This window comes from Myotis daubentonii, chromosome 16 (assembly GCF_963259705.1).
Source record: "Myotis daubentonii chromosome 16, mMyoDau2.1, whole genome shotgun sequence".
Taxonomy (NCBI): Eukaryota; Metazoa; Chordata; class Mammalia; order Chiroptera; family Vespertilionidae; genus Myotis; species Myotis daubentonii.
Window position 1 is genome coordinate 37,607,238 of NC_081855.1, and position 25,408 is coordinate 37,632,645.

At 46.2% G+C, this 25,408-nt stretch overlaps 1 protein-coding gene and 1 pseudogene across 1 annotated transcript in view; one reads left to right on the plus strand and one right to left on the minus strand.

The window, feature by feature from the left end:
• ITGB3 (integrin subunit beta 3) overlaps positions 1 to 23,815 on the plus strand; it is a 53,823-nt gene extending 30,008 nt beyond the window's left edge. The window contains exons 10-15 of the mRNA XM_059669882.1: positions 5,447 to 5,876; positions 10,805 to 11,027; positions 11,955 to 12,055; positions 14,301 to 14,420; positions 19,606 to 19,772; positions 21,394 to 23,815. Coding sequence (XP_059525865.1) covers positions 5,447 to 5,876; positions 10,805 to 11,027; positions 11,955 to 12,055; positions 14,301 to 14,420; positions 19,606 to 19,772; positions 21,394 to 21,459 — 1,107 coding nt within the window. The 3' untranslated portion in view covers positions 21,460 to 23,815. The remainder of the gene's footprint in view (positions 1 to 5,446; positions 5,877 to 10,804; positions 11,028 to 11,954; positions 12,056 to 14,300; positions 14,421 to 19,605; positions 19,773 to 21,393) is intronic.
• LOC132218549 (leucine-rich repeat flightless-interacting protein 2-like) lies at positions 2,922 to 4,598 on the minus strand (annotated as a pseudogene).
• Positions 23,816 to 25,408: the final 1,593 nt, after the last annotated feature.

Genomic DNA, 25,408 nt, shown 5'->3' on the forward strand with positions numbered 1-25,408 from the left:
ATACACAGTTGATTGCCAATGAAAATATTTCTTACCTTCAGCCCCTAACCAGTCTCCAACCCTGCCCCACCCCCCAAGGTAAAGCCTTTCTTTCCTCCACAGTGTAAAATGGTAGTCTTCTATCGGTATTTATTGAGCACGGACTTTGTGCCAGACATTGTTCTAGTTGCTGAAGATTCAATAGCAAATGGCACAGGTGAAAATACCCACCCTGATGGAATTTCAGAATGCATATGTTCATTTTGCCCCTCCGGTCCCTCTGGCTTTCCTTACTTAGCTGTTGGTTCTCCTCTGTTTCTGTCTAAGGGGAGACGGTTGGTGAAGGCAGGTGGAGGAAAGAGGGGGATATTTATATAATTTGTTTGAAGATTCTAACCTATTTCATTCTCTCATAAATTATAAAATACAAAGGTGGCTATATGATGCCGGGGTCCTGCCCCAGCGGGTCCAGGGGTTCCCCAAAGGTGTGGACGGAGTCGGCGAAGAAGGAATGACACGGAGACAGTGTTCAGTTGATCAGCAGCCTAGCCAGGATCTCTAGCTAGGATATCCAGCCAAGTTCTGGTCTGGATCTCCAGAGAGGTTCTGCCTCGGATCTCCAGCGAGGTTCTGTAGCCACGTTCCCTCGCTAGGTTCTCCAGCCAGGTTCTGTCCAGGCTCTCCAGTCAGGTTCAGTGTCCAGGTTCCAGTCAGGTTCTCCTGCCAATCTCTGTAGTCAGGTTCAGTCCAGGATCCCTTGCCATGTTCTCCCGCTAGGCTCTGTCTCTAGGCTCCGAGGCCAGTCCCTCTCCAGGATCCTCCGGCATGCTCTCGCCAGCGAAGTTCTTCTGTCTCTAGAGAACGTTCTGTGTAGGTTCTGTGCCTAGGCTCTGTCTCTCTTGGTCCTGTCTTCCAAGCCCTGTGTCCTTAGTTCTGTGTTCTGAGTTCTGAGTTCTGAGTTCTGAGTGTTTCTGTCTTGTTACAACTGTATTTATACCAGTTGATTTAATCCTATCAATCTCTATTACAAAGGTTAGGGCGTTTCTTATCTCCATTCCAGGGAGAAAAGATTATGTAGTTTAAGCATGATTGTTCGTAGTTAAAGGGATTAATTACCCGCTTGGCACTTAGTTGAGGGGTTTTATTCCCTCCCTAACTTCAAGGGAAAATCCCTACCTGGGGATTCAACCTTTCTCGGAGAGGTGACTTTGGTTAAAACACAGCGCCAAGAAGGTGAGCAAACATATTAAGAACCGTATGCCATATATGCCAGGTCCCTTGAAACAGCAAGGATAGACCGGCTCCCGGCAAATTCCCCCTTTTTTATTTTTTAAAAGCAAGCATTAAAAAGAAAAACCTCAAATGCTCTCTTGTATCCATTTTAAGAGTAGGATTGGCACTTTCCGCTATTACCTGAGTCCTGATCTATCATCCCAGGGAGACCTTGCCAATCCTGCACTTTCCCAGGGTAGAAAGGCTGCAGTGGGGTTAAGGATAAGGCTCCTTGGGCCTACCTTTTCCCATGCCATTACATTTACCTTTCCTTCCTCAGAAAAGCATGGACATACTTCTTGTATAAAACATTCTGTCTGACTGGGAGTAACCTTAATTCCTCTGCTAGCAAGCATATATGTTAAAAGATCAATACAGAGTCTTTTTTCTTTAGACTCAGTATGGCACATCTTCTTAATCTAAAGATCAATACAGAGTCTTTTTTCTTTAGACTCGGTATGGCACATCTTCTTAATCTAAAGATCAATATAGAGTCTTCTTTCTTTGGACTCAGTATGGCACATCTTCTCAATCTAAGTTCTGTACTATCCACCTTCTTACCCTACTTATCCTCTATAGGGGGGTATGTAGCACCCTGGTGGAGTCCTATCCGTCCTGAGTGTGGGGGTTCTCAATGGGGGGAGGGGCTTACCTAGGGGAATCCTGTTCCAGGGCTTCCCAAAGGTGTGGACGGAGTCGGCGAAGACTATCCACCCTTTTCCTATGGTGGAGTCCTATCCGTCCCGAGTGCAGGGCGCTTACCTAGGGGTCCCTGTTCGGGCGCCATATGCCGGGGTCCAACCCCAGCGGGTCCAGGGGTCCCCAAGGGTGTGGACGGAGTCGGTGAAGAAGGAATGACATGGAGACAGTGTTCAGTTGATCAGCAGCCTAGCCAGGATCTCTAGCTAGGATATCCAGCCAAGTTCTGGTCTGGATCTCCAGAGAGGTTCTGCCTCGGATCTCCAGCGAGGTTCTGTAGCCACGTTCCCTCGCTAGGTTCTCCAGCCAGGTTCTGTCCAGGCTCTCCAGTCAGGTTCAGTGTCCAGGTTCCAGTCAGGTTCTCCTGCCAATCTCTGTAGTCAGGTTCAGTCCAGGATCCCTTGCCATGTTCTCCCGCTAGGCTCTGTCTCTAGGCTCCGAGGCCAGTCCCTCTCCAGGATCCTCCGGCATGCTCTCGCCAGCGAAGTTCTTCTGTCTCTAGAGAACGTTCTGTGTAGGTTCTGTGCCTAGGCTCTGTCTCTCTTGGTCCTGTCTTCCAAGCCCTGTGTCCTTAGTTCTGTGTTCTGAGTTCTGAGTTCTGAGTTCTGAGTGTTTCTGTCTTGTTACAACTGTATTTATACCAGTTGATTTAATCCTATCAATCTCTATTACAAAGGTTAGGGCGTTTCTTATCTCCATTCCAGGGAGAAAAGATTATGTAGTTTAAGCATGATTGTTCGTAGTTAAAGGGATTAATTACCCGCCTGGCACTTAGTTGAGGGGTTTTATTCCCTCCCTAACTTCAAGGGAAAATCCCTACCTGGGGATTCAACCTTTCTCGGAGAGGTGACTTTGGTTAAAACACAGCGCCAAGAAGGTGAGCAAACATATTAAGAACCGTATGCCATATATGCCAGGTCCCTTGAAACAGCAAGGATGGACCGGCTCCCGGCAATATGAATGACAAACTCAAACAGCACTGAGAGGGGTTTGTCAATGGGCAGAAGTCAGTCCCTCTGGGTGGGGCCCAGAGCTCCCAGGTAGATGGTGGCCTCCCTATTGCTGGGCCAGAAGTGCTGTCCTGTTGGCCTTCATCTTCTCCAGCCGCTTGGCCAGGTGGCTGTTGGTCATGTCCACTTCCTCCATCTTGTCCAGTGCTGTTCGTCACTCTTGTTGTAACTTCCTTTTTTCTGCTTTCAGTTCATCTTTCTCAGCATTCTCAGCAGCAGTTCTAGATCTCAGCACCTGTCCCTCAAGCCGCCTAATACTTTGCTCCAAGGTGGTTATAACCTGTTCTGCTTTTTTTTTTTTTTTACCATTTTATTTTTTTTATTGATTAAGGTATTACATATGTGTTCTTATCTCCTCATTGCCTCCCAATCCCACCACTCATGCCCTCACCCCCCCCCCCATTGTCTGTGTCCATTGGCTAGGCTTATATGCATGCATATAAGTCCTTTGGTTGATCTCTCCCCCTTATCCCCACCCTCCCCTCCCTTCCCTCTGAGGTTTGATGGTCTGAAAGATGCTTCTATGTCTCTGGATCTGTTCTTGTTCTATTCACTAATTTGTCTATTAGCATCTCTGCATTTCCATGAACTGCAAGTCTGAGCCATCGCCCCTGGAGCGCTTCTGCTGCTCCTCCTCTAACTGCAGTTTCAGTTTTTTAACCTGTGATAGCAGCTCTTCCTCTCTCCAGCAAGTTTTCATAGCCTTACATCTAGAGGACCCTCCCTCTCCTGCGGACTCCAAGACCGGAGCGGCTTCCCGAGACACCACAGTGATGGCTCCAAGCACTGGTTCATGATTGACATCACCACTGGGAGTGCCGTCGGGGAGTATAACTAAGCCATGTTTCTCAAAAAGCTCATCTCTTTGTCGGAGGCCTTCTTTAAGTTGATCCATTTTGTGCTGCAGCACACTACACATATGTTTCTGCCTTTCTAACTCCTTTGAGTTTTCATTTTCTCTATAAAATTTTGCCATCTGTTCCTCTTGTTCTTCAATAACAGCCTTGAGGGTATCTACCTGGTAGATCAAATTGTTCTTCTCATTGTCTGACTGTGCATTAGAAACCATGGCTTTCTTATATTTTTCTTCCACTTCAGACAAAGACTCCCGCAATTCACTTAATGAGGTGTCTGGGTCTATTGAGCTGCTGGTCTCCCTGCTTCCTCGTCTGGATTTTCCACTTAGAGGGGTTGTTGCTGAGGCAGGATTTCGAGACGAAGGTCTTGTGTAATGTTCAGCATACTGTTTGTCAGATTTCTCATCCAACTCGATCTGCTGCCGTTCCAGTTCTCTCACACGCGTATCTCTTGCTTCTGCCCCAGGCAGCCTGTTTCGCTGCCAGCCTTGCCTCTGCCTCTCTGGCAGTTACTCAGACCTTCATCTCTGCAGAAAATCGGTCTCTCCCAGGTGCCTCTCCCAGGTGTCCTTTTCCTTCCAGAGCCAGGAGTGCCCATCTTGTCTTGATCGTCTTTTAACTTTGAAAAATGATTCTGTCTGTTTTCAGCCCTGTCCCTGGATGCGGCCGGGAGTCCGCCGGGGCGAAGAAGAGCAGGGAGCAAAGGGCGAGGGGCGCGGAGGGTGACCTCGGTCCTAGGTCCCCCGCCAGGCGGGCCGGGCTGGACACAGCCGCTCCAGGTGCCGGCATCCGGTCAGCCAGTCACGCCGGTGTCCCCTGGGCGCCACGGCTCAGGCCCCGGGAGGAGCCGGGGCACTATATATCCATATTTATATTATCTATATCTATCTCCACCCATCCATCTGTCTATTTTAGGCACATTGCACATACCTCATGTAAGAAATATTGGCCTGAAATGTGTTTGATTGCACAGTGATGAAATGTTATGTGGAAATTGAACAGTAGATCCTGAGCCTGTGGATGGCCACTGTGAGGCATTGTATGGTACAAAAGACTGCTTTGTCTGTCTTGCTGAGGTGATGTAATCAGCCCAGGTAGCTTCATTGGCCAGAGCAGAGAGTTCACAAGATCATAGGTTCTGTTCTGCTTGAGCTGGTTTATTTCACATGTGGAATATAAAAACACACCCAGCCCTAGCTGATTTGGCTCAGTGGATAGAGCATTGGCCTGCAGACTGAAGGGTCCCAGGTTCGATTCCGCCCAAGGGCACATACCCGGGTTGGGGGCTCAATCCCCACTGAGGGGGCATGCAAGAGGCAGCCGATTGGTGATTCTCTCTCATCATTGATGTTTCAATCTCTCTCCCTCTTCCTTCCTCTCTGAAATCAATAAAGAAATATTTTTTAAAAAACCAACCTTCTATATCATACCTGTAACACCTGTCTGCACCCAGCCAGATATGTCACAACTGCACAGCTATTCAGGGCTTTTGTTTTTGCTTTGCAGACTTTGGTGTGGGAAGGCATCTCGTTTGGGTATTCCCTAGCAGAGCAGAGAACAGCTTATTTCCAGGGCTGGAGTGTTAATAGGGTCTACCTGTATCTGAATACAATCTTATTTTCCATCCAGGTGAGCTTCAGCATCGAGGCCAAGGTGCGAGGCTGCCCCCAGGAGAAGGAAAAGTCCTTTACCATCAAGCCTGTGGGCTTCAAGGACAGCCTCACCATCCAGGTCACCTTCGACTGTGACTGTGCCTGCCAGGCCCATGCCGAGCCTAACAGCCGCCGCTGCAACAATGGCAATGGGACCTTTGAGTGTGGGGTGTGCCGCTGCGGGCCTGGCTGGCTGGGGTCCCAGTGTGAGTGCTCAGAGGAGGACTACCGCCCCTCCCAGCAGGACGAGTGCAGCCCCCAGGAGGGCCAGCCTGTCTGCAGCCAGCGGGGCGAGTGTCTCTGTGGCCAGTGCGTCTGCCACAGCAGTGACTTTGGCAAGATCACGGGCAAGTACTGCGAGTGTGATGACTTCTCCTGTGTCCGCTACAAGGGAGAGATGTGCTCAGGTGAGTAGAACTGCATGTCCCTCCCATCCTGATACCCACACACACTCACACATCTGAGCCTGAGGTGGGCACAGGAAGGCCTATGGGGCAGAGCTGAGTAGGTGGTATTTTACTCCAGTGGGAGAAAACAGAAATGAGGTTCTCTTTCATTCCTCTCAGCTCGTGGGGTACAGGGAAATTTGCTCGTCGGAAGGAGTGGGGAAACTTGAAGGTGAAGATAGTTTTTTTCTTTTCTTTCATCTACCCTCCACCTAAAATATTGGAAGTCATTGATTCCTCATCGTTTTGAGGATACAGACCAATCCTTTTTCAAGGGGAAAAAAAAATCACTAACTGATGGTAATTAAATTTCTAGTATTTATAGGTTTGGAAAATACATGATGTCAGAATATATAGTAAACTAGGTAATAATTGTCTTACATGGATTTATCTTTTCATCACAAAAAGACTTGGAAAATAGTAATGGATACCCAAGGCATTGGAGCACATTTAATGAGCCAAGTACACTTGGCACAATGACTGGAAAACAGAAAGCTCTTATTAAGTGTTGGCATTATTTTGTTGTCACTATGGGTATTACTATTACTTTTTGGATTCTAGATCTATGCTGATCAAATGGTAGCCACTGGCCACATGTGGTTATTTAAATCTAAATTAATCAATTCAGTTAATTAAAATTAGAAACTCAGTTCCTCTGTTGCTCAGGAGCCACACGTGGCCAGTGGCCACCACGGTGGACAGCACAGATGTATATGGAATAGCACTGCCGCGGAGAGTCCTGGCCTGTCAACTGGGGATTATGATATCGAGTCCTTCTACCTGCAGGATACTGCGTTGTTGTTCTTCTCATTACAACAATTCAGTAAAATCTTGGCCCATTGAGCATCTCAAACTAGCTTCTCCTTGTCCCAAAGACCACTCCTGGGGTACTTCCCCAGCCAGAAAAAGTTGAGCTGATGTTGATGTAGTCTTTATCTGCACTGACAATACCCTAGTACAGTGATGGCGAACCTTTTGAGCTCGGCATGTCAGCATTTTGAAAAACCCTAACTTAACTCTGGTGCCGTGTCACATATAGAAATTTTTTGATATTTGCAACCATAGTAAAACAAAGACATATTTTTGATATTTATTTTATATATTTAAATGCCATTTAACAAAGAAAAATCAACCAAAAAAATGAGTTCGCGTGTCACCTCTGACACACGTGTCATAGGTTCGCCATCACTGCTCTAGGAGGCAAATAGGCCGTCTGGGTTGTTCCCGGGCACTGGGGAACGGGTCAGGGAAAACGCAGTCGCTCTTTCCAGGCAGCTTGCCCTTCTCAGATGATCTCTCTCTCTGCTCCTCTCCTTGATGAGCCAGCCCTTCCTTTTTTTTTTTTTAATGGGCTGTAACCACTGTGGCTTAATCCCTCTTGTGACAGATTGAAGATGTTTGCAAATTGGTTGGGACTGGTTTATGGGTGTCTTGTGTGGCCAATCAAACAGAGATTATAATTGGCTTCTATGGTGACCAAATCCATGACCCAAGTTGGCTTCATTTGCATTGGGGTTCTAACCAGCTGAGCTCATCTACCAGATGTTCACTTTAACATCAGCCTTTAAAAAGACTTGAGGACAAAGGTAAATCTATGTCATTCTAAAGCATGTCCAATAATATAAAAATGGCTCCTATTTATTATCAACATTGTTTCCTTTACTCATGCCAACAAAGTATGAGAGAGGTTGGAAAAAAGGATATCAGAGCAATTAATTGAAAGATCACACACACACACACACACACACACACACTAGCAGTTTGAATTAGGAGATGATGCAGGAGTAAGTTCATTTTAATATTTAATGATATTTACATCATATTCAAGGTACCAAAGGGAATGGGTAAATTTGACCTGGGAGATCCCTTGTGGGGGGAGATTGGGGCTGAAGGGGAGAGGGTTGTCGGAGGAGAGGCCTACAGATAGCCCACTGTGGGCCACGGGGACAGAGGGAGGTGCACCAGGCTTCCATGGCCTGATTGTTCCTGGCCTAGTGTGGGAGGGATCCCAGCAGAGTGTTTCCTTTGGCTGCCAGCCCCACTGAAGCCACGAAACATAGCTGCTGGGGTCCGCAGCCCCGGATCCTGCCTCCCACCAGGGCAAGAACAGCCTGTCCTCTATGTGCTGCAGCCTCATTCATGAGGGAACCACAGCAGCCACTGCAGCCTCTCGGAGGCTTCCCTCCCCCACTTCCTGCCAGCGTTCTGGGTGCCCACTGGTCTCAGGGCTGGACCCTGTGGTGCGTCATCACATTCCCCAGTGACAGATACTCAGGGACACACAATCATTGAGCACCTGCCCTGTGCCAGGCACCCAGTCCATATGGGTGAGCAGGGGTCGTGCATGGTTCCTACCCTCTCCGAGCTTATAGCCTAGCTGGCTATTGTCCCTCCCCAGAGCTGTTGGCCCGTAGTCTATTGTTTGCTGCAAACAGGGGCTCATGAGGCAGGAGGGCTATGACTTGGCCATTTCTCTAGCTCCTGGCCTCCCCCCTCCGCTCCTTCCCAATGGAGGCACACATGGCCTTCGTGGTTGCACCTTGTCAAACACAGGGAGTGCATCTTTGTCCTGGTGAGACCCTTCCACCTGCCACATCCATGTACAGAGATTGATCGCCTCCCCGCCCTCGGGAGCCAGGTTCTGTGCTGTGTGCTGTAGTGATGTGCAATAGAGCGGCATGATAAGTCAGTTTGCCCTTCATTCACTTACCTGAGCCTAAGTCACAACACAAGGCACAACCTGCCAGATCCGAGAAGAGAGGTCCTCAGGCAGTTCCCCACACAGAGACTCACTGTGGACACGTGAGGCCTGGGTGGCTTCATGGAGGAGGTGGGATATCAAAGGAAGGGCTGGCTCATCAAGGAGAGGAGCAGAGAGATCTATCATCTCAGAAGGGCTCTGCGTGGAAAGAGCGACTGCGTTTTCCCTGACCTGAAATAAGGGCCCCTCCTTGTTGCCTCCTGCCCTACTTTCCTCCTCTTTCTCACACTTTCTCTTCACTTATCCCCCCTTCCTCTGACTTTCCTATGAACCCAGACTCAGCCACCCCATTGCTGGAGGGGCGCCAGTCCTGTGACATTACTACACTGTGGCTTCCTTTTCGGGGTTGACCCTGCTGGGGCTGGGGGTCAGCCTGCTGGCTCTGGCCTGCCACTTCCCCTCCAACCTCACTCCCTGGCCGGCCTGGCGGACCCTTTCCTCAAAGATCACTTTGTTTAGCTTCACAAAGGAAACACTATGGGACAAGGGTTTCTGAGGAGGCTGAAGTCTCTGAGGGCTGCCAGGCCTCTGTGGTGTTGGCCTTTTGCTGGCCGGGAGCCCTGGCCAAAAGGTGGGTGTAGTGGTTACTGTGGGCCCCACTCTGCTGGCTGGCACACCCTTTCCCCAGACGCTGTTGGGGCTGCTCATAATAGTGCACAGCTGCCCTTTCTCTGGAGAATTATCTTCCGCTGACAGGAGCTGTCTTGCCCTCAGACCTTGGCCAATGACTGATGGATAAGCGGTTACACAAGGCCAGGTCCTTTGCCTCAAAGGTGGGCTAGGTCTGTGGTGCCATTCACCTCCGGAGCCCACTATGGGATCAGGCCAAAGGGAAACCGCACTCCTGCCAGCCTTTGACGTCTGCCCTGCATCCCTCCCTCCCTTCTACTAAGTCACTTGAACAAGAATCTCCCCATAAACTGTACTTCTAGGGAACCCAACCTCTTTCTTCTTTCTCCACTTTCTGCCAGCCCAGTGTCTCTGCTCTGCATATATCCTGGGTAGTTGTGGCAGATGAGGTTGTGTTTCCCATCCTTCCTGGGAAATAGACATTTCTTTCCAGGGCAGTGAGGGTGTGTGTCTGAGTCTTGAATGCCAGTGTGGTTACGAGCGGATGGTGCTGGGGTCACTGGCAGAGGGACCTGTAGTGGCCGAGAAACATTAGTAAGACCCACTGGGGAGGAAGAGGGACCAGCTTGTTGCTGTTTGAGCCTGGCCATGGACACCCCCTCCTCCAGCAGCATGCAGCCCGTCTGCTCTCACAAACCAATTCAGGTTACTTCCCCCTTGCTCCCTGCCTTTCCTCTGATTAACAATCAGATTTTTATTATTCATCCACTTCTTCCTGATTCAGAGCCCTGGGGCATGAGTCACCTTTATGCAGGTTTAGGAGCCATGTTTTAAAGCCTTGTTAAATAAATATTAGGGGAATATAGCATTGAGAGATATTGTCAGCATTTAAACAGTATAAGTTCCACTCTAGTCTCTCTCCCATCCCTACACACATGTTGAATGAGTGGATAAATAAACATTAATTGCATGCCTATCAGATGTTATGCTAATCATTATTGATGAAAACATTAATATTTGGTGCCAGTTGGGTACTGGAATTATCAGGGGGAACACTTTGTAAAGTGCGTCTGAAAATAATATTGAATGTAAGCTGTAATTGAAAAAAATTAAAAATTAATGTGATATGTGCTCTCCCATCAAGGAACTCACAATCTAGAAAGAGAAACAGATAGACAAGCAAAAGGGTGAGCATGAAGGTTAAAATAGAGGTACATACATATAAGTGCTGGCAGAACACATGACTGACTATTGATTTGGCCTGTGAAGGTCAGAAAAAGTCCCAGAGAGGAAGGAACATCTGAGTTGAGCCATAAGGGTGAGTGGGAGTTTGGCAGTGGTCACAGGAAGAAGAGGAGTCTAGACAGAAGGAACAGCATGAATAGAAGCATGGGGATATGAAGATAGTGTAGAAGATGGTGAGCAGTTCCGTGTGGGGACTAGTGTGTGGTAATGTGAGGCGGGTGCTGAGAGATAAAGCTGGGAAGCAAACTGAGCCACTGATGTGGGGTTGGGGCCCTCACCGACTGCTCTGCCCCCGTGGGCTGTGTGTCTTCAGGCCATGGCCAGTGCAGCTGTGGGGACTGCCTGTGTGACTCCGACTGGACCGGCTACTACTGTAACTGTACCACACGCACCGACACCTGCATGTCCAGTAACGGGCTGCTGTGCAGCGGCCGGGGCAAGTGCGAGTGCGGCAGCTGCGTCTGCATCCAGCCGGGCTCCTACGGGACCACCTGTGAGAAGTGTCCCACCTGCCCTGATGCCTGCACCTTTAAGAAGTGAGTGAGCGGGGAAGTGAGTTGGACAGAGTTGGATGTGAGATTGGGAAGGTGGGTGTGTGTGGAGAGGGTCCCCCAGACTAGAATCCCCAACTCTCCAGGTTTGGTCTCTTCCTCACCAAAGCTGTATGGGGAGGAGTCTGTTCCAGCCACATGGCTAGCTTTCCTCATTCACTGAAAACTTTGGGGAAAGGTGAAGGTGGAGTCAACCATGAAGGAGTCAGTGCAGTACCAGCTGGACTCCAGTTGGAGAAACCCCTCTTCTAGGGTAGCATCCTGAATCCCTGAGTTGGAAAGCTAAACCGGATTACTTCTGGGGAACGTTCAAGTGCTGATGTTCTGATTCTGTGGGAGATGTGGGGCTGGAGCTACACTAAGGCAACAGATGTCCACCAGTACAATCGTCTCTCATTTGGGGATCAGAGGAAGCTTCTGGCAGCCCAAGTTCATGGCACTACCATTTCTCCTTCCACTTAAGAGTGGTAAGAGAAACAGCATCTGTATAGGGCCGCGTGCTTAGAAGGGCCCCCACCGGCTTTAATACACTGCTGTCACTGACTTGAAATTCTTAGTAATTTTTGAGCAAGGGGCCTGACATTTTCATTTTGCACTGGGTCCCCAAACTACGTTACTGGTTCTGACTTTAAGGCTCCCAGAAGTGCCGTAGCGTTCACCTTCCTGTCATGGCCTCGGATGGAGAAACTTAATGACGTTGCCTGGAGGCCTCTGCCTGCCAGGCCTTGAACTCCAGATTTGACTCTCTGGGCCCCAGGAGGGTCTTACAGATGGTTCTGTTTGTGTGTTTGTTCTCTGAGTTGGAGCAGCTTCCTGGGTGTATGGAGTCAGAGCCAGACTAAAACACTCTCAGGGTTGCTCCCAGCTTGCTTTAATCCCTGTGCCCTCTTTCCTCCTCCCCTCTTTCCTTAGGGAGTGTGTCGAGTGTAAGAAGTTCGACCGCGGAACCCTATACATGGAAAACACCTGCAACCGTTACTGTCGTGATGAGGTTGAGTCTGTGAAGGAGCTTAGTAAGTTCAGCCTGTCGGTATTTCTGATTTAATCTCAGAAACTATCCAACTCTCATCTGTAACATGGGGGAGTAATTTTGACCTTAAAGGCATGCAGACCTGATGCACAGTAGGCACTGAATGAAAACTGACTAGAGAGTCCTTCTCACTTCTACTAATTTGTTCAGCTGATCCTCCCCTTTCTGATTCCTGGAACCCACAAACTCGGCAAGATCCTGCAAATAACTTTCAAAGCGTGTATAAATCAGGCAACTGAACTATATCTCCTCAAGGAAAGAAAGAGAAAGCACCCCCATTTTACAGATGAAGAAACTGAAGCGCAGAGTGGGAGAGTAGTTACCCATGACAGTCTTGGCTTAGTAGGCTAGTAAGCATTTACTAAGAATGCCCAGGCATTCAGCGTTGTTGGAGGAGAACCTTCACCCTTACAGATATGTAGCCAAAATCATATCTGAAGCCTTTGTGGCTCTCTAGAGCCCCTTGTGGAATAGACAAATAAAGTGGGGAGCAACTCTTGTTTGCAGCTATTCTGGTTTGTACTTCATTTTGACCTGAAGAAAATGATCTTTGCTGCTGTCAGCACCTCTGATATTGTTTTTGGGCCAGGTAGCATTGGGTGGGGCCAGGGAGATGGTGATCTCTCTGGAGATAATAATCTCCCACGAAGGCAGGAAACATGTTTTCAGTGAGAGCTACAGAAAGACACAGCCAATCAGTCAGCTTCTAGGCGGGGGTGTTATGGAAAAGGGTCAGATGTCTGGATCCTTTGACAAACATCCGAAGTGGGGCTGGAGTTAGAGTGATTTGGGGATTGAGTTTGAAGAAATAATTTTTTTTTCTGGAGGACACTGTGCTTGCTATGATCAGTTTACGGAGGAGGGGCTGCTCAGATGTGAGATATTTTTGTTATCTAGACTAGATGGGTATTACAGGTTAGTTGTTAAGTATTTCTATACCCTACCTGCCATGATAATCATAAAAATAAATATTTATTTGTATGAAATTTTATAACTTATAAAAGTTATAAAAATATCTCTTCATGCACATAATCATCGTCTTCTCCCAACAACCTAGTAAAGTAGAACTATAGGACTACTGTTATCTTCATTTTGAGGATGCGGAAATTGAATCTCAGGAAAGTTAAGTAACTTGCCCAAGCAAATTAGTGGTGAGTTAAGATTAGAAATAAACCCTGAAATTCTTACTCTTTATATAGTACTAGAATGCCACTGGTTCACTAAATTAAAGACTTAATGAGTTAAAGTTTGTGCTTTGAGACTCATGCTAGTCACTTACTTGCTGAGTGACCTTGACACATTTACTTAATCTCATTGTGTGTCAGTTTTACCCATCAATTTCATCAGTGTAGGGCAGCAGTTCTCAACCTGTGGGTCGCGACCCCTTTGGCGGTCGAACGACCCTTTCACAGGGGTCGCCTAAGACCATCCTGTATATCAGATATTTACATTACGATTCATAACAGTAGCAACATTACAGTTATGAAGTAGCAACGCAAATAATTTTATGGTTGGATCACAACATGAGGAACTGTATTTAAAGGGCCAGAAGGTTGAGAACCACTGGTGTAGGGCATGGTGCAGCTGGAAGAGGGTAACCCATAGTTTCACTGTCAGAATCACAGGCTTTAGAATGAGAAGGAATGAAACCTACAAAACATGATGGGAATCAGAAGAGAGGATGGCTCTGGAGAGAAACACTGGGTCAGAAGCAGAAATGGAGGAACTCTGAGGGCTAAATGAACAAACTATTGAGAATCTTTGAGCAAGGAGAGAAATGAAAGAGAGGGAATGGAACACCCGCTCTTGACTTTATGCCATTTAATTTTCAACCATCTCTGTGAGGTGAGAGTATCATTTTCCTTTTATTTATGAAGGAAGAGGAATTCATGAGGTCAAGTAACTTACCCAAGGTCACACAACTGGTAAGTGGTAGAGCCAAGCTTTGAATCAGATTGTGTAATACTATTATATCATGTTCCTTCCTGAGGAAGGAATAAGAACCAAAAAGGGGCGGTGAGGGACAAAGTACATCAGTCAGGATCATTTGGAGGCAATTGCCAGGCACAACAGCCATCTCAAAACTAGGCACCTTGCCTAATGACAAGCGTAGGGTTTTCTGTTGCATAATTTCACAGAAATTCCATGAGTAGGGTTCGGAGATGACCCCATCTTCCAGGAATTGACCAATTTTTTTTTTCATTCTTTCATCTTCCCCTCTCTTCCAGAGGACACTGGCAAGGATGCAGTGAATTGCACCTACAAGAATGAAGATGACTGTGTCATCAGATTCCAGTACTATGAAGACTCCAGTGGAAAGTCCATCCTGTATGTGGTAGAAGAGCCAGGTGAGTGAACCCCGAGGGCCCCTGGCCCTGCCCCCAGGGAGAGGGAGAACCATGTTAGGCAGTTATTTCATCTATCATGCTTCTTCAATGGAACAGCCAGGTTAAGCCTGACCATACTAGGACAAGTGATAAGGTAGGGCCTGTCATCTGGGTATGGACGATATATAAATACAAATATTAGCAAGAAAGTGATTTCCTAATTGATGAAATAGAAAAATAAGGTGGATAAAGAGAGGAAGAATGTAAATATGGATCCCACGAAGGAACAAAATATATCATAGCATTTTTTTGAGGTGATAATGTTAAGAAGTAAGGAATTTAAATTCTAGGACTTCTCTGCACAAGGCATCTGCTCTACTATAAGTTAAATGGTTGCCAAGAGCAACCGGCTTGCTGCTTCAGAGGAAGGCCTGACGGTTTGAGTGACCTTACCAGGTTCACTAAGAGACATGGTAAAGGGTTTGAGTTACCAACCCAAGGCTTCCCTAAGCACTGAAAATATAGTGCTTGCTCTCAAGGCCCTCTGGAGGCAGGTGGAACTCATGTCATCATATACAGACCAATCACAGGTTTGTCACCATCCAACACAGTACATTTGCTTGCTTTTCCTTACCACCTTCCTCTTCTTCCTTTCCCTTAAGCAATTGATTAAGATATAAATCACTAGAAAATAGTTTTGAGTACTTATTATATGTCAGCCAGTGACTTGGCTAGGTGCTGGGAATATAACAGTAGATAAGGCAGATGCAAACGTGGCACTCACAGACCATGGGGGAGACGGGCCTGTAAATCAGGAGTGAGGGATAAAGGCCATGGTATGGTGGGGGGTGGACAAGAACTTAATGGAGTGCCCTAGCCGGTTTGACTCAATGGATAGACCGTCAGTCAGCCCATGGACTGAAAGGTCCTGAGTTCAATTCTGGTCAAGGGCACGTACCTCTGTTGCAGGCTTGATCCCTGGCCCTGGTCGGAGCAGTGTGTGCGAGGCAGCCAATCAATGTGTCTCTCTCACATCAATGTTTCTCTGTTTTTCCCCCTCCCTTCCACTCTCTCTAAGAATCAATAGAAATATATCCTTGGGTGAGGTTTAACAACAACAACAAAAAATAACTTAAGGGAGTGAAGGAACAATCTCCGCAGACAGAGGCTAAGTTGGTCGGTTTACATTCTTTACAGCTGTAGGGAGTTTTTCAAATCATTCTTTTGACCGAGGCGGGCAGACTTCTTCTGTAAAGGGCCAGATGTTAAATATTTTTGGATTTGTGAGCCATGTGGTCTCTGCTGTGACTACTCTGCCACTGTAGCAGGAAAGCAGCCATAGGCAATATGTAAATGAAGGAGTCTGGCTGTATTTACAAAACCAGGTGGTAAGCAGCACTTTGTTTGCGGGCCAGTTTGCTGACACCTGCTTTACAGCAGTGGTTATGAAACTTTTGTGTTTTCTTGTTAAAAAAAAAAAAAATCCAGAGTCCTGAGCCCTGACCTATTTCCACAAAATTTTGCCTCTGTGTTCTTCACTAATGCTCTTGGTAATTGTGGTGTACCCCAATATTTTGAAGTGATAATGCTTTAGACACATCACTTGCCCCAATGAGCTTTCTCAGGCCTCCTCCAGCCTCATTCCGCTGACCAGGTTTAGTGCTCCTGTTTGATTCCCATAGCAGCCCTGCTTCCCTTAAAAGGCCTTCATCAGCCAAAGCCGGTTTGGCTCAGCGGATAGAGCGTCGGCCTGCGGACTGAAGGGTCCCGGGTTCGATTCCGGTCAAGGGCATGTACCTGGGTTGCAGGTACTTCCCCAGTGGGGGATGTGCAGGAGGCAGCTGATCGATGTTTCTCTCTCATCGATGTTTCTAACTCTCCATCTCTCTTCTTTCCTCTCTGTAAAAAATCAATAAAATATATTTTTTAAAAAAGGCCTTCATCATACTGTTGAATTGCTTCTTCAGTCACCAGTGTCTCTTAGTAGATTATAAACTCCATAAACACAGGAACTACCTGTCTTATCAATTGTTATATCCCCATACTTGGCTCAGTCATCTACAGAGAAGATAATAAATGGCTTGTGAATGAATCAATAGGACTGGTTATTCCTAGGAGACAGGCAGGCTTATATACATCTTGATATCTGTTAGGACAGTTTTGGCTGCTTATAGAAGGAAGGGGGTGAAAGTGGGCAAAGGGCTGCTACAGCGATGTCACCCAGCTTGTTGCTGTTGCCATGAGTACGGGAGAGCATGATGCCCCCATCTGTGATGTTTTTCATCCACTTTTTCCAGAGCTCTCACCCTTCATAAGGGAAAAGGAAGAGAAAGAAAGGGCATCACCTCAGTTTTATTTAGTGACTCAGGGGAAAGCTGACATGGGGAAGGGGAGAAAGAAGTCTGGGTGTGTATCTATGGAGAGTAGATGTGGATTATTTGGACGTGACGTTCTCACACTTTCACACCCACCTGTGTTGAACCATTTCACAGGTTTTCCACACCCACCTTATGGGTACCTTTGCCCCTTCTCATTTCAGAAGGGTGGTATGTTCTTGCTTTTATACACAGCTATTTTCATGAATTTATTTACCTAGCTCTGGGTATATAATCTTGCAGATTACTTCATCTCTTTGCTACATCCTTGCTGTTGCTTCTGCTGTGTCACTTACCAAATCTTTTGGCTGGGTATTCTGAGACTGGAACCTTCTACCTGGAGTGGTAGAGAACAAAGATGATGATAACCTGAGATGGTTCAAATAACCACTGAGGAAGATAAAATTCTGCCTCTCTCTCCTCTTACCCAACCCAAACCATTTTCAGGGGCTCTGGCTTTGAGTAGAATGTAGCATTCTACTGAAGTATAGAAGGAGATTATTTTAGTTCTCTTCCCTAACTCATGCCCTTGCAGAGGCTCTCTTTGAAAGACAGGAGCCACTGCAGGGTAGTAGAGCGATTGCCAAAGGGTTTGGCATTGACTAAGTGGTGTTAGGCCTTAGCTAGGCCCTCATTGCTCCTGGATAGAATTGCCTGATAAAATACAGTATGTCCATGCAATATTTGGTACATACTTATGCTAAAAAGTTATGAATTCAAATTTAATTGGACTTCCTGTACTTTTGTCAAATCTGCTAACCTTACCCAGTCTTTCCTGACCCCACCATGGGTCCTCATCACTGTGGCTGGAAGGACGCTCCAGAGACCCCCTGTGGGAAGCCTGCCATCCACCCCATTCAAGACAGATGGTTAACAGATATCCCCAACCCCACAAAGACCTCCTGGCATTCTACTTGTCCTGACCATACTGACATGCAGAATTGAAGAGATTTCATTTTGGGACTGGGGGGCTTGGCCCTCCCTCAATCTTCCAGAGAATTTGTAATTGTTTTTTCCCAGAAGAACTGAGCCTTTCACCCCTGGGAACTCAGACACTGGAACCTCACAGCTTCTCTCCAGGCGCTCCTTTAATTATAGACAGGTTGTAATTTGGTGGCTTGGGAAAATGCCAGCTTGGCTTTGTGGTGGTGGTTGTTTTTGGACAGTGTGTGGTGAACATAGGGTGCATGTTTAGAGAGGAAGGTGGGAGACAGTGTGGAAAGTGGGCGTGACCTCCTCCTCAGACCCATCAATAGGCATATATACAAACACTTAATTACATAACACCTGAGAAGTTGCTAGAGTGAGGTCACCCATCAGACACTTGTGGTTATGGGAAGCAGAGCTCTGCTGAGCATACTTATCCTGGCCCTCAGAGGGGTGACGCACCTCTGTCTGTGTTGGTTGTTGACTGGGGTTGAAGAGGAAGTCAGCTCTCAATAGGGTTTGGATTTTAGATGACTACATATTTTGGGAAGGAACCCAAAATATTGTCTTGGTTGGCAGGCCGCCTGGTCTCTAAATATGCTGAAAAAGGTCATCAGGTTCCCAGCCCTCGGGGACGTAAATATTTGGACTAGGGTAGCAAACTCAAATACTTACAGGAGCTAAGTAAATAAATTAGTGATCACAGCCAGGTATAACAAGAACACCACCGATAATGGTAGCTGATAATTATTGCACACTAATGCTATGCCAGGCATTGTTCTGAGTTCTTTTAATTCCTTAAGTATTCCTCATAGCAAGTTTTCAAAGTCAGTGCTGCTACTTTCTCCATTTTAAAGATGGTAAAACAGGAAACACACCCAGAAAGGTTAATTTATCAAAGGTCACATAGCAAAGTAAGTGGTTAACCAGGATTCAAACCCATGCAGTCTGGTTCCAGAGCCCACACACAGTAGCACAGATTCAATGGCAAGCCACACTTTGCTACTGTTTAGCGGAGAAAAGAGCAAGTGGTGAGGACTGTGGCCAACATGTTCCATCTAAAAGAGGCAGATGTGCCTGGCCAATGTGGCTCAGTTGTTGAGTGTCAACCCATGAACCAGGAGGTCATGGTTCAATTCCCAGTCAGGGCATATGACCGGGTTGCAGGCTCTATCCCCAGTAGGGGGCATGCAGGAGGCAGCCGATTGATTATTCTCTCTCTTCATTGATATTTCTCTTCCTCTCTCCCTCTCCCTGTCTTTCTATCAAATCAATAACAACATATTTAAATCAAATAAATAAATAAAAGGGGCAGCCGCTCCTCAGCCCTCACCAGTTAGTTGCTGCCCTTTAAAAATATAGGTTCAGTGTTTCTAGAATCTAGATCATTGGATTTTTTAAAAGAAGAATCTGAAAATTTAGGGGGAGACTCCTGATTATCCATGTTGCCACTAAAATAAAATGTTTAATAAATACTGTGTGAGCCCACATCAAATAGACTAGACTCTGCCTATGGGTGACAGGCTCACTGCCTGATTTACACCACTCGGCACAGATGATTGCTGTCCTAAAGGTTGCCCCCCTCTCCTTTTAAATAGTCATTAAGCCTGGCAAGCGTGGCTCAGTGGTTGAGCATTGACCTATAAATCCAGGAGGTCCCGGTTGTATTCCTGGTCAGGGCACATGCCCAGGTTGTGGCTTGATCCCCAGTGTGAGGCGTGCAGGAGGCAGCCAATCAATGATTCTCATTATTGATGCTTCTATCTCTCTCTCCCTCTCCCTTCCTCTCTGAAGTCAATTTAAAAAGATCAATAAGATCTTTAAAAAAAAGATATTATTTGTAGCCAGTTCAAGTGATTTCTGCTCCAGTCACAACCACCCTGCTCTGTGCTGTCTCCGGACAGAGTGTCCCAAGGGCCCGGACATCCTGGTGGTGCTGCTCTCCGTGATGGGGGCCATCCTGCTCATTGGTCTCGCTACGCTGCTCATCTGGAAGCTCCTCATCACCATCCATGATCGGAAGGAGTTTGCGAAATTTGAGGAAGAACGAGCCAGAGCAAAATGGGACACGGTAAGAGACTCGGCTGGATTTTCGTAAGCTGTTGGCTTGGAGCCTGACGTGGTCGCAGCAGATGCTCATGGTGGCCAGGTTCAGCCAGTAGTTTTCCATTTAGCCTCTGATCTGGAAACTGGGCGACGGTCTAACTGTTCTGCCGTCCTTACGCTTCCTGGAAACCACCTGATTCTCTCTCTACCACCACAGGCCAGCCACATCAGTGAGTACTGGCTGAGCACAGATAGGGCCCGACTCTGCTGTGAACACGATGAAGAGATGAAAAGGAAACAATCTCCAGTGGAGGGAGACAGACAAACTTGAGAATCCTACATGGAGAACATAGAATATATACATGGAGAACATAGAATATATACATGGAGAACATAGAGTGTGTGTGTGTGTGTGTGTGTATAATACATAACACATTATATACTAATGAGGTTTAAAGCATTAAACACAAACAGGAAAAAAATATTAAAATAGATAACATTTACTGAGGAGTTACTATGTACCAAGAACTGGTACATGAATTGACTTATTTCACCCTATAACAACCCTATGTGACAGGCAACCTTTTTATACTCATTTGTAGATAAGGAAATTGAGTACAGAGAAGTGGGGGGGGGGGGAATTAGGTTATCCCTTTTTGGGTCAATCGCTTAGGAATAGTAGCAGGATGTCATCCCATCTTACCAGTATTCTTTTCTGTTTTCTCAAATGATGATGATAGCTTCTAAATCAGACTCCACTTTTGTGCTCCCCGAAGTTTATCTTAATTGAATCCAAACAAGCATTTTTTGAGAACCTTCCATATACTTAATTTAATTCAATTCTCCTTTGGCTCATCTTCATTTCAGCTTTTTTTCTGGTCCTTCCAAATGGCCATTTGAGTTCCTGACTGTCCGAGTTTAGGCTATAAGTTTGTTCCCATTGGATGAGGACCTCAGGCCTTTGTACCCCAGGGTCCTAAGAAACTGAGATGTTTCTGTTCAGAAAATATAGAAATCCTGAGCCTCTGAGGCACGTGAGCATGTGTTGTGCTTCTTGAAGCTCCCACAAGGGCCACCAGACCTTATGGCACTTGTCACTTTTTACTAGAAAGTAATTTGGGAAATCTAGGGAGAGTCTTTTTCCTGATAACATGACAGTTTGTGGGTAGTACTTGAAGGGATGAGAACATATTCAGAATTATTTGTGTAAAAGCTTTCCTCTATGTTCCAAACACCATTTTCTACATCGCTCTTCCCTGCCTACTTCCCTAGCATGGTCACAATAAAGGGAAAAGGGCAAAAGAGAGAGAGTTGGAGAGAGGGAGGAACTGATGGTTCAAAGCTATCCTGAAATGTTTGGGATCACCAAAAAGGGATGGAATGAATTTAACCCCTTAGAAATAGTGGCAGGATGGCATTCCATCTTCTCTCTCTCTCTCTCTCTCTCTCTCTCTCTCTCTCTCTCTCTCTAATATCCATTCCCATCTTAAGAGTGAATGTGTGAGTACAATGAGCATTAACCTGTTCACCGATGGTGTATCCCAGAGAAGGGTCTCTTGGGCAAATTTCTCAGATGAAAGTATAAGCCTTGAGGGCAGGGTAGAACTGAAGATTCACTGTAAGACCCTTTTCTATTCTCTCCACAGGCCAACAACCCACTGTATAAAGAGGCCACATCCACCTTCACCAACATCACCTACCGGGGCACTTAATGACAAGCAGTCATCCTCAGATCACTAGCAGAGTGTCCCAGGATTGTGGGCATCTCTGCCGTCATGTTTACAGGGGACAGTATCTGTGGGGCGGGATTGGGGACTTGGAGTGAGGTGGGGTGGGAGAATGTGAATGCGTGGAAGTGTGGGTCTCTGTGCATGTGAGTGCGTGTGAGTGGGTTGCGTATGGGGGAATGTGTAATTTAAAACTTGTGGCGTGTCCCAGATCAGCAGAGCTCCTCAGCCTTTATCCTCAGAACGCCTCCTTCAGGGATTCCTCCTGCTTAACCTGAGGGTGACCTGCGTAGCTGAGCAGATGTTCTTCATTACCTCAGAGAGAAGCCAGCTTTCCTTCTCGGGCCATTCTCCCTGGAGAACAGAGCAGGGCTGAGGCCTCTCATTCCAGAGAACGGGACTTTGATTCTGCCCTGAGTTTATGGTTCTTGGGCCTGACTCTCAGCAGCTATGGCAGGAACTGCTGGGCTTTGTAACCTTGTGTCACCTGTTCCCGTCTCCTTTCCCCTCCCTCGGGCTGAAGGAGAATTCAGGGGAGAGCCGAATCATCAGAGCTGCCTGTGCCTTTGGCTATCCCCTCAACCCAGTGTGGTTCTCTCAGTAGGGGAGTCCTTGCTACCGAAACCTTTGATCTATCGGGAGAGAGGATGGCAGGGCCATCCAGGGGTCATGCATGGCCTGGGGAATGTGCCAGGGTCCCGCAGCTCAAATGACCCTTCAGATTTGTCCCGTTGGCAGCTCCATCCTAGAGGTTCATTTAGAAGTGTTTCACCCTTAGACCAGCACTGCCTCTTACCTCCTACTTCCGCATGCTCACTGCTGTAGGTGTTCGCTGCATACTGGGACTTTCATGGCCAAAAGCTTTTCCTCCCAGAAAGGGTGCTATGGTTAGAGCCAGAGGTCTGGCCCACCCTCAGGCCTTCTGCCCCTTGTCCAAGGCACTTCCACACACCCTACCCAGTGCTTTTATGTGCTAAATCCATCCACGGGGCTGATGGCCTTTATCTACCTCTGGGTGTCTTGAGAAGGAGTCATTCCCACGGGTCTCTGAGTCTGTGCTGGGCATAAGTGCCAGGGTGAAATGATGGGCCAGTTGTATCAGCATGTGTGGCCTATTCTCCCTCGGGCTGGGCAACCTCATTTTAACTCAGTCGTTAATCTGAGAGGTCACAAGTGCAATTTTCTTTTCTTTTTCTCATTGGGGCACCTGGAACCACAATGAAGCATAAACTAAAGGACCATGTATATAAACAAATTGTATTATATTTGTAATTTTATTTGATGACAAGGAAGGAGAGTATAAAAAAGCCACAGAGACTTGGGCTGGATATAGGCAGCCCCATGTGGCATCACTCAGAGCAAGTCATTGCCCAGTTGTGGGATCTGAAAAGGCTTTCTTATCCTGGAAGCCTGTGGGGATGGATGCATGGACATGCTGGTCCTTTCCTGAGGAGGAGGGAAATGGCCAATAGCAATAGCAGTTGCTCCATTGGTGTTTACATTAACAACTACCCTCTCAGTCTCCAAGAAAAAGGGGAGGATCTATAAACAGTGATCTGATGATCAGAAAATCTAAGATCTGGCCTCAGTGTTGCAGTTAAGGAACCTTTAAACGTAATTAAGACAAGTCACTTTGTTCTCCCTAAGGCTCAGTTTTCTAGCTCGAAAAATGATGGGTTTGGACCAGTCAGTCTAGAAGGTCTCTTTTAGTGTCAGAATTCTAAGATGTTGGGACTTACTTTGAGATCAAACTCACCATGAAGATTCTGTGGGATGTTGATATTGTTTATTGTTTTTTGTTGAGAGAGAGACCTGGCTTTGGCAAGAGCAGATGTCATTCCACATCACAGATGTTATTCAATGAAAAAGCCTCACTCTATCCTGTCTTAGAGCCTCTTCTCCAACTTTTGTTAGCAGTTACATCTCCTGACACTGTAGTCTTTAAGCTCCACTTAGTTCCTATTTCTTAGTTCACTTTGCACACATTTGCATCCACATATAATGGAGAAGAGGCACCCATAAGAAGTAGCTGAAATGTGTGGTTTGTATCCAGGTGTTAACCTTGAGAATAAGCCTTGGAATTAGGAATGGGGAAAATGACTGAGCCCTGTCTGACCCACGCACGGATTATCCTTTACTGTAGGGGATGGTAACATAGTGGAGGGATAAATGAGGGATGGTTAAGGAATCCAAGAAGTTTAGAACCTAACTGTAACCTTCAGCTAGGGAGACAAGAGTCCATTAGAATAGCAGTACATTTTCTTTAGATAAGATGGCTTATATAAAGAAACTATATCAAAGGAGAAAGAATATGTATCCAATAGACTAAAACATCAATGGGAATCTTGTGTGAGCTTCTGGAATGAGGCTCATAGGCCTTGAAGACCAGCACTGTTTGTCTATCTGTGGAGGAACCTGTAATGTGTTCGGGAGAGAGCATATGGCAGTGAGTTTGGGCATCACGTGGGGTGAACATCTGAATAGTATTTTGGCATCAGATAACATAGCGCAAAAAGGCCATTCGTGCTCTGCTCTTTTGGAGATATTTCATGTTCAGTCTCAGGGTCTGTGGACAGTAACGGGAAACTTTGACCATTCCTGACAAGTTGTCACATAAGGAGTCAGTTCTTTGTCATTCAGATATTCCTAGCCCACCCATGATTTCAAGATACTTCTCTCCATTAAGTATCACTGGTCGAAATGACTTAAGTGCTTTCCTGACTTCCTAACCACCTCCTCTGTTTGAGTTGTGCAACAATGAATTAAATGTGTTTTCCAAAAAGAAGTGGCCTAAGGCTGCCCAGTGCTTCCGGTGTTGTTATTTCTGTTTCCTTTGGGTGAAAAAAATGATTATTTTAGAACAAGGGTGTTTCCAAATGCAATAGAATGATGACTACCGAAACTAAAGTTAGCTTCAGAACCTAGAGCTTTTCTTTACACTTTAATAACATTTTCAAAATGAATAGGCTACGACTGTTCTAAGAGTTACTTTTTTTTTTTCTAATTGGGGATTTTTAGGAACTTGCATAGCCTCAACAGAACAGTCTGTCAATTTAGTCTAGGTTCTGTTTACAGGAAGCATAACTTGGTAAAATAAGTCTTAATGGTAAATTATTTACAGGACCACTTAACTGCCCTTTTATTTAAGGCAGTGGGTCTCAAAATGTGGTCCCAGGACCATCAGCATCAGTATTACCCAGGAACTTGTTAGGAATGAAAATTCACAGGCCTCACCCCAGAACCACTGACTCAGAAAATCTGGGAGTGGACCCAGCATTTTGTGTTTTAATAAGCCCTCTTGGTGATTCTGTCAAACGCTCAAGTTTGAGAATCACCGATTTAAGGATTCACATACCTATTGTTCTGGCCTAAAAAGAAATTTCCAGTAAGTCAGTTCAATTACTTAAAAGATTAAGAACATACCTTGGCTGGCAGATTAAGAAAACCAAATACTTACTCACAAAATGAAAATCCATTTTCCACGTTAAGTGATCAGAGGCTCTTGGGTTCACTCACAGCCACAAATTCCCATAAAAAACTAAAAAAAGTAATAGATCAGAATCACAGGGAGGGGAAAGCAGCTAACAAAATACTTGGCAGGCATCTAAGAAAACTTTTTATGGGTACCAAGCTGAAGCAAGAAAATACTCTCACATGTATTCACGGGAGATGGGGTTGAAATCTTCGTGATCATGGTATCTCCCCTGCCAGGTAAGTATATGGGGTTGAAATCTTAATCGTTAACGTTGTCATCCAATAGGATGCCAGAATAAGACTTTAGAATATGTACGTTCACTTTTTGCAATTTAAAATGTATTGAGCGCCAGCAGAGTGGGATTGAAGTATTTTACAGAACACTCATAACATAATTGTTGCCTCTGAGTCTTACATTCCTTACTAATGTAAATTTTTTAAACACAATAGAGTGCATGGC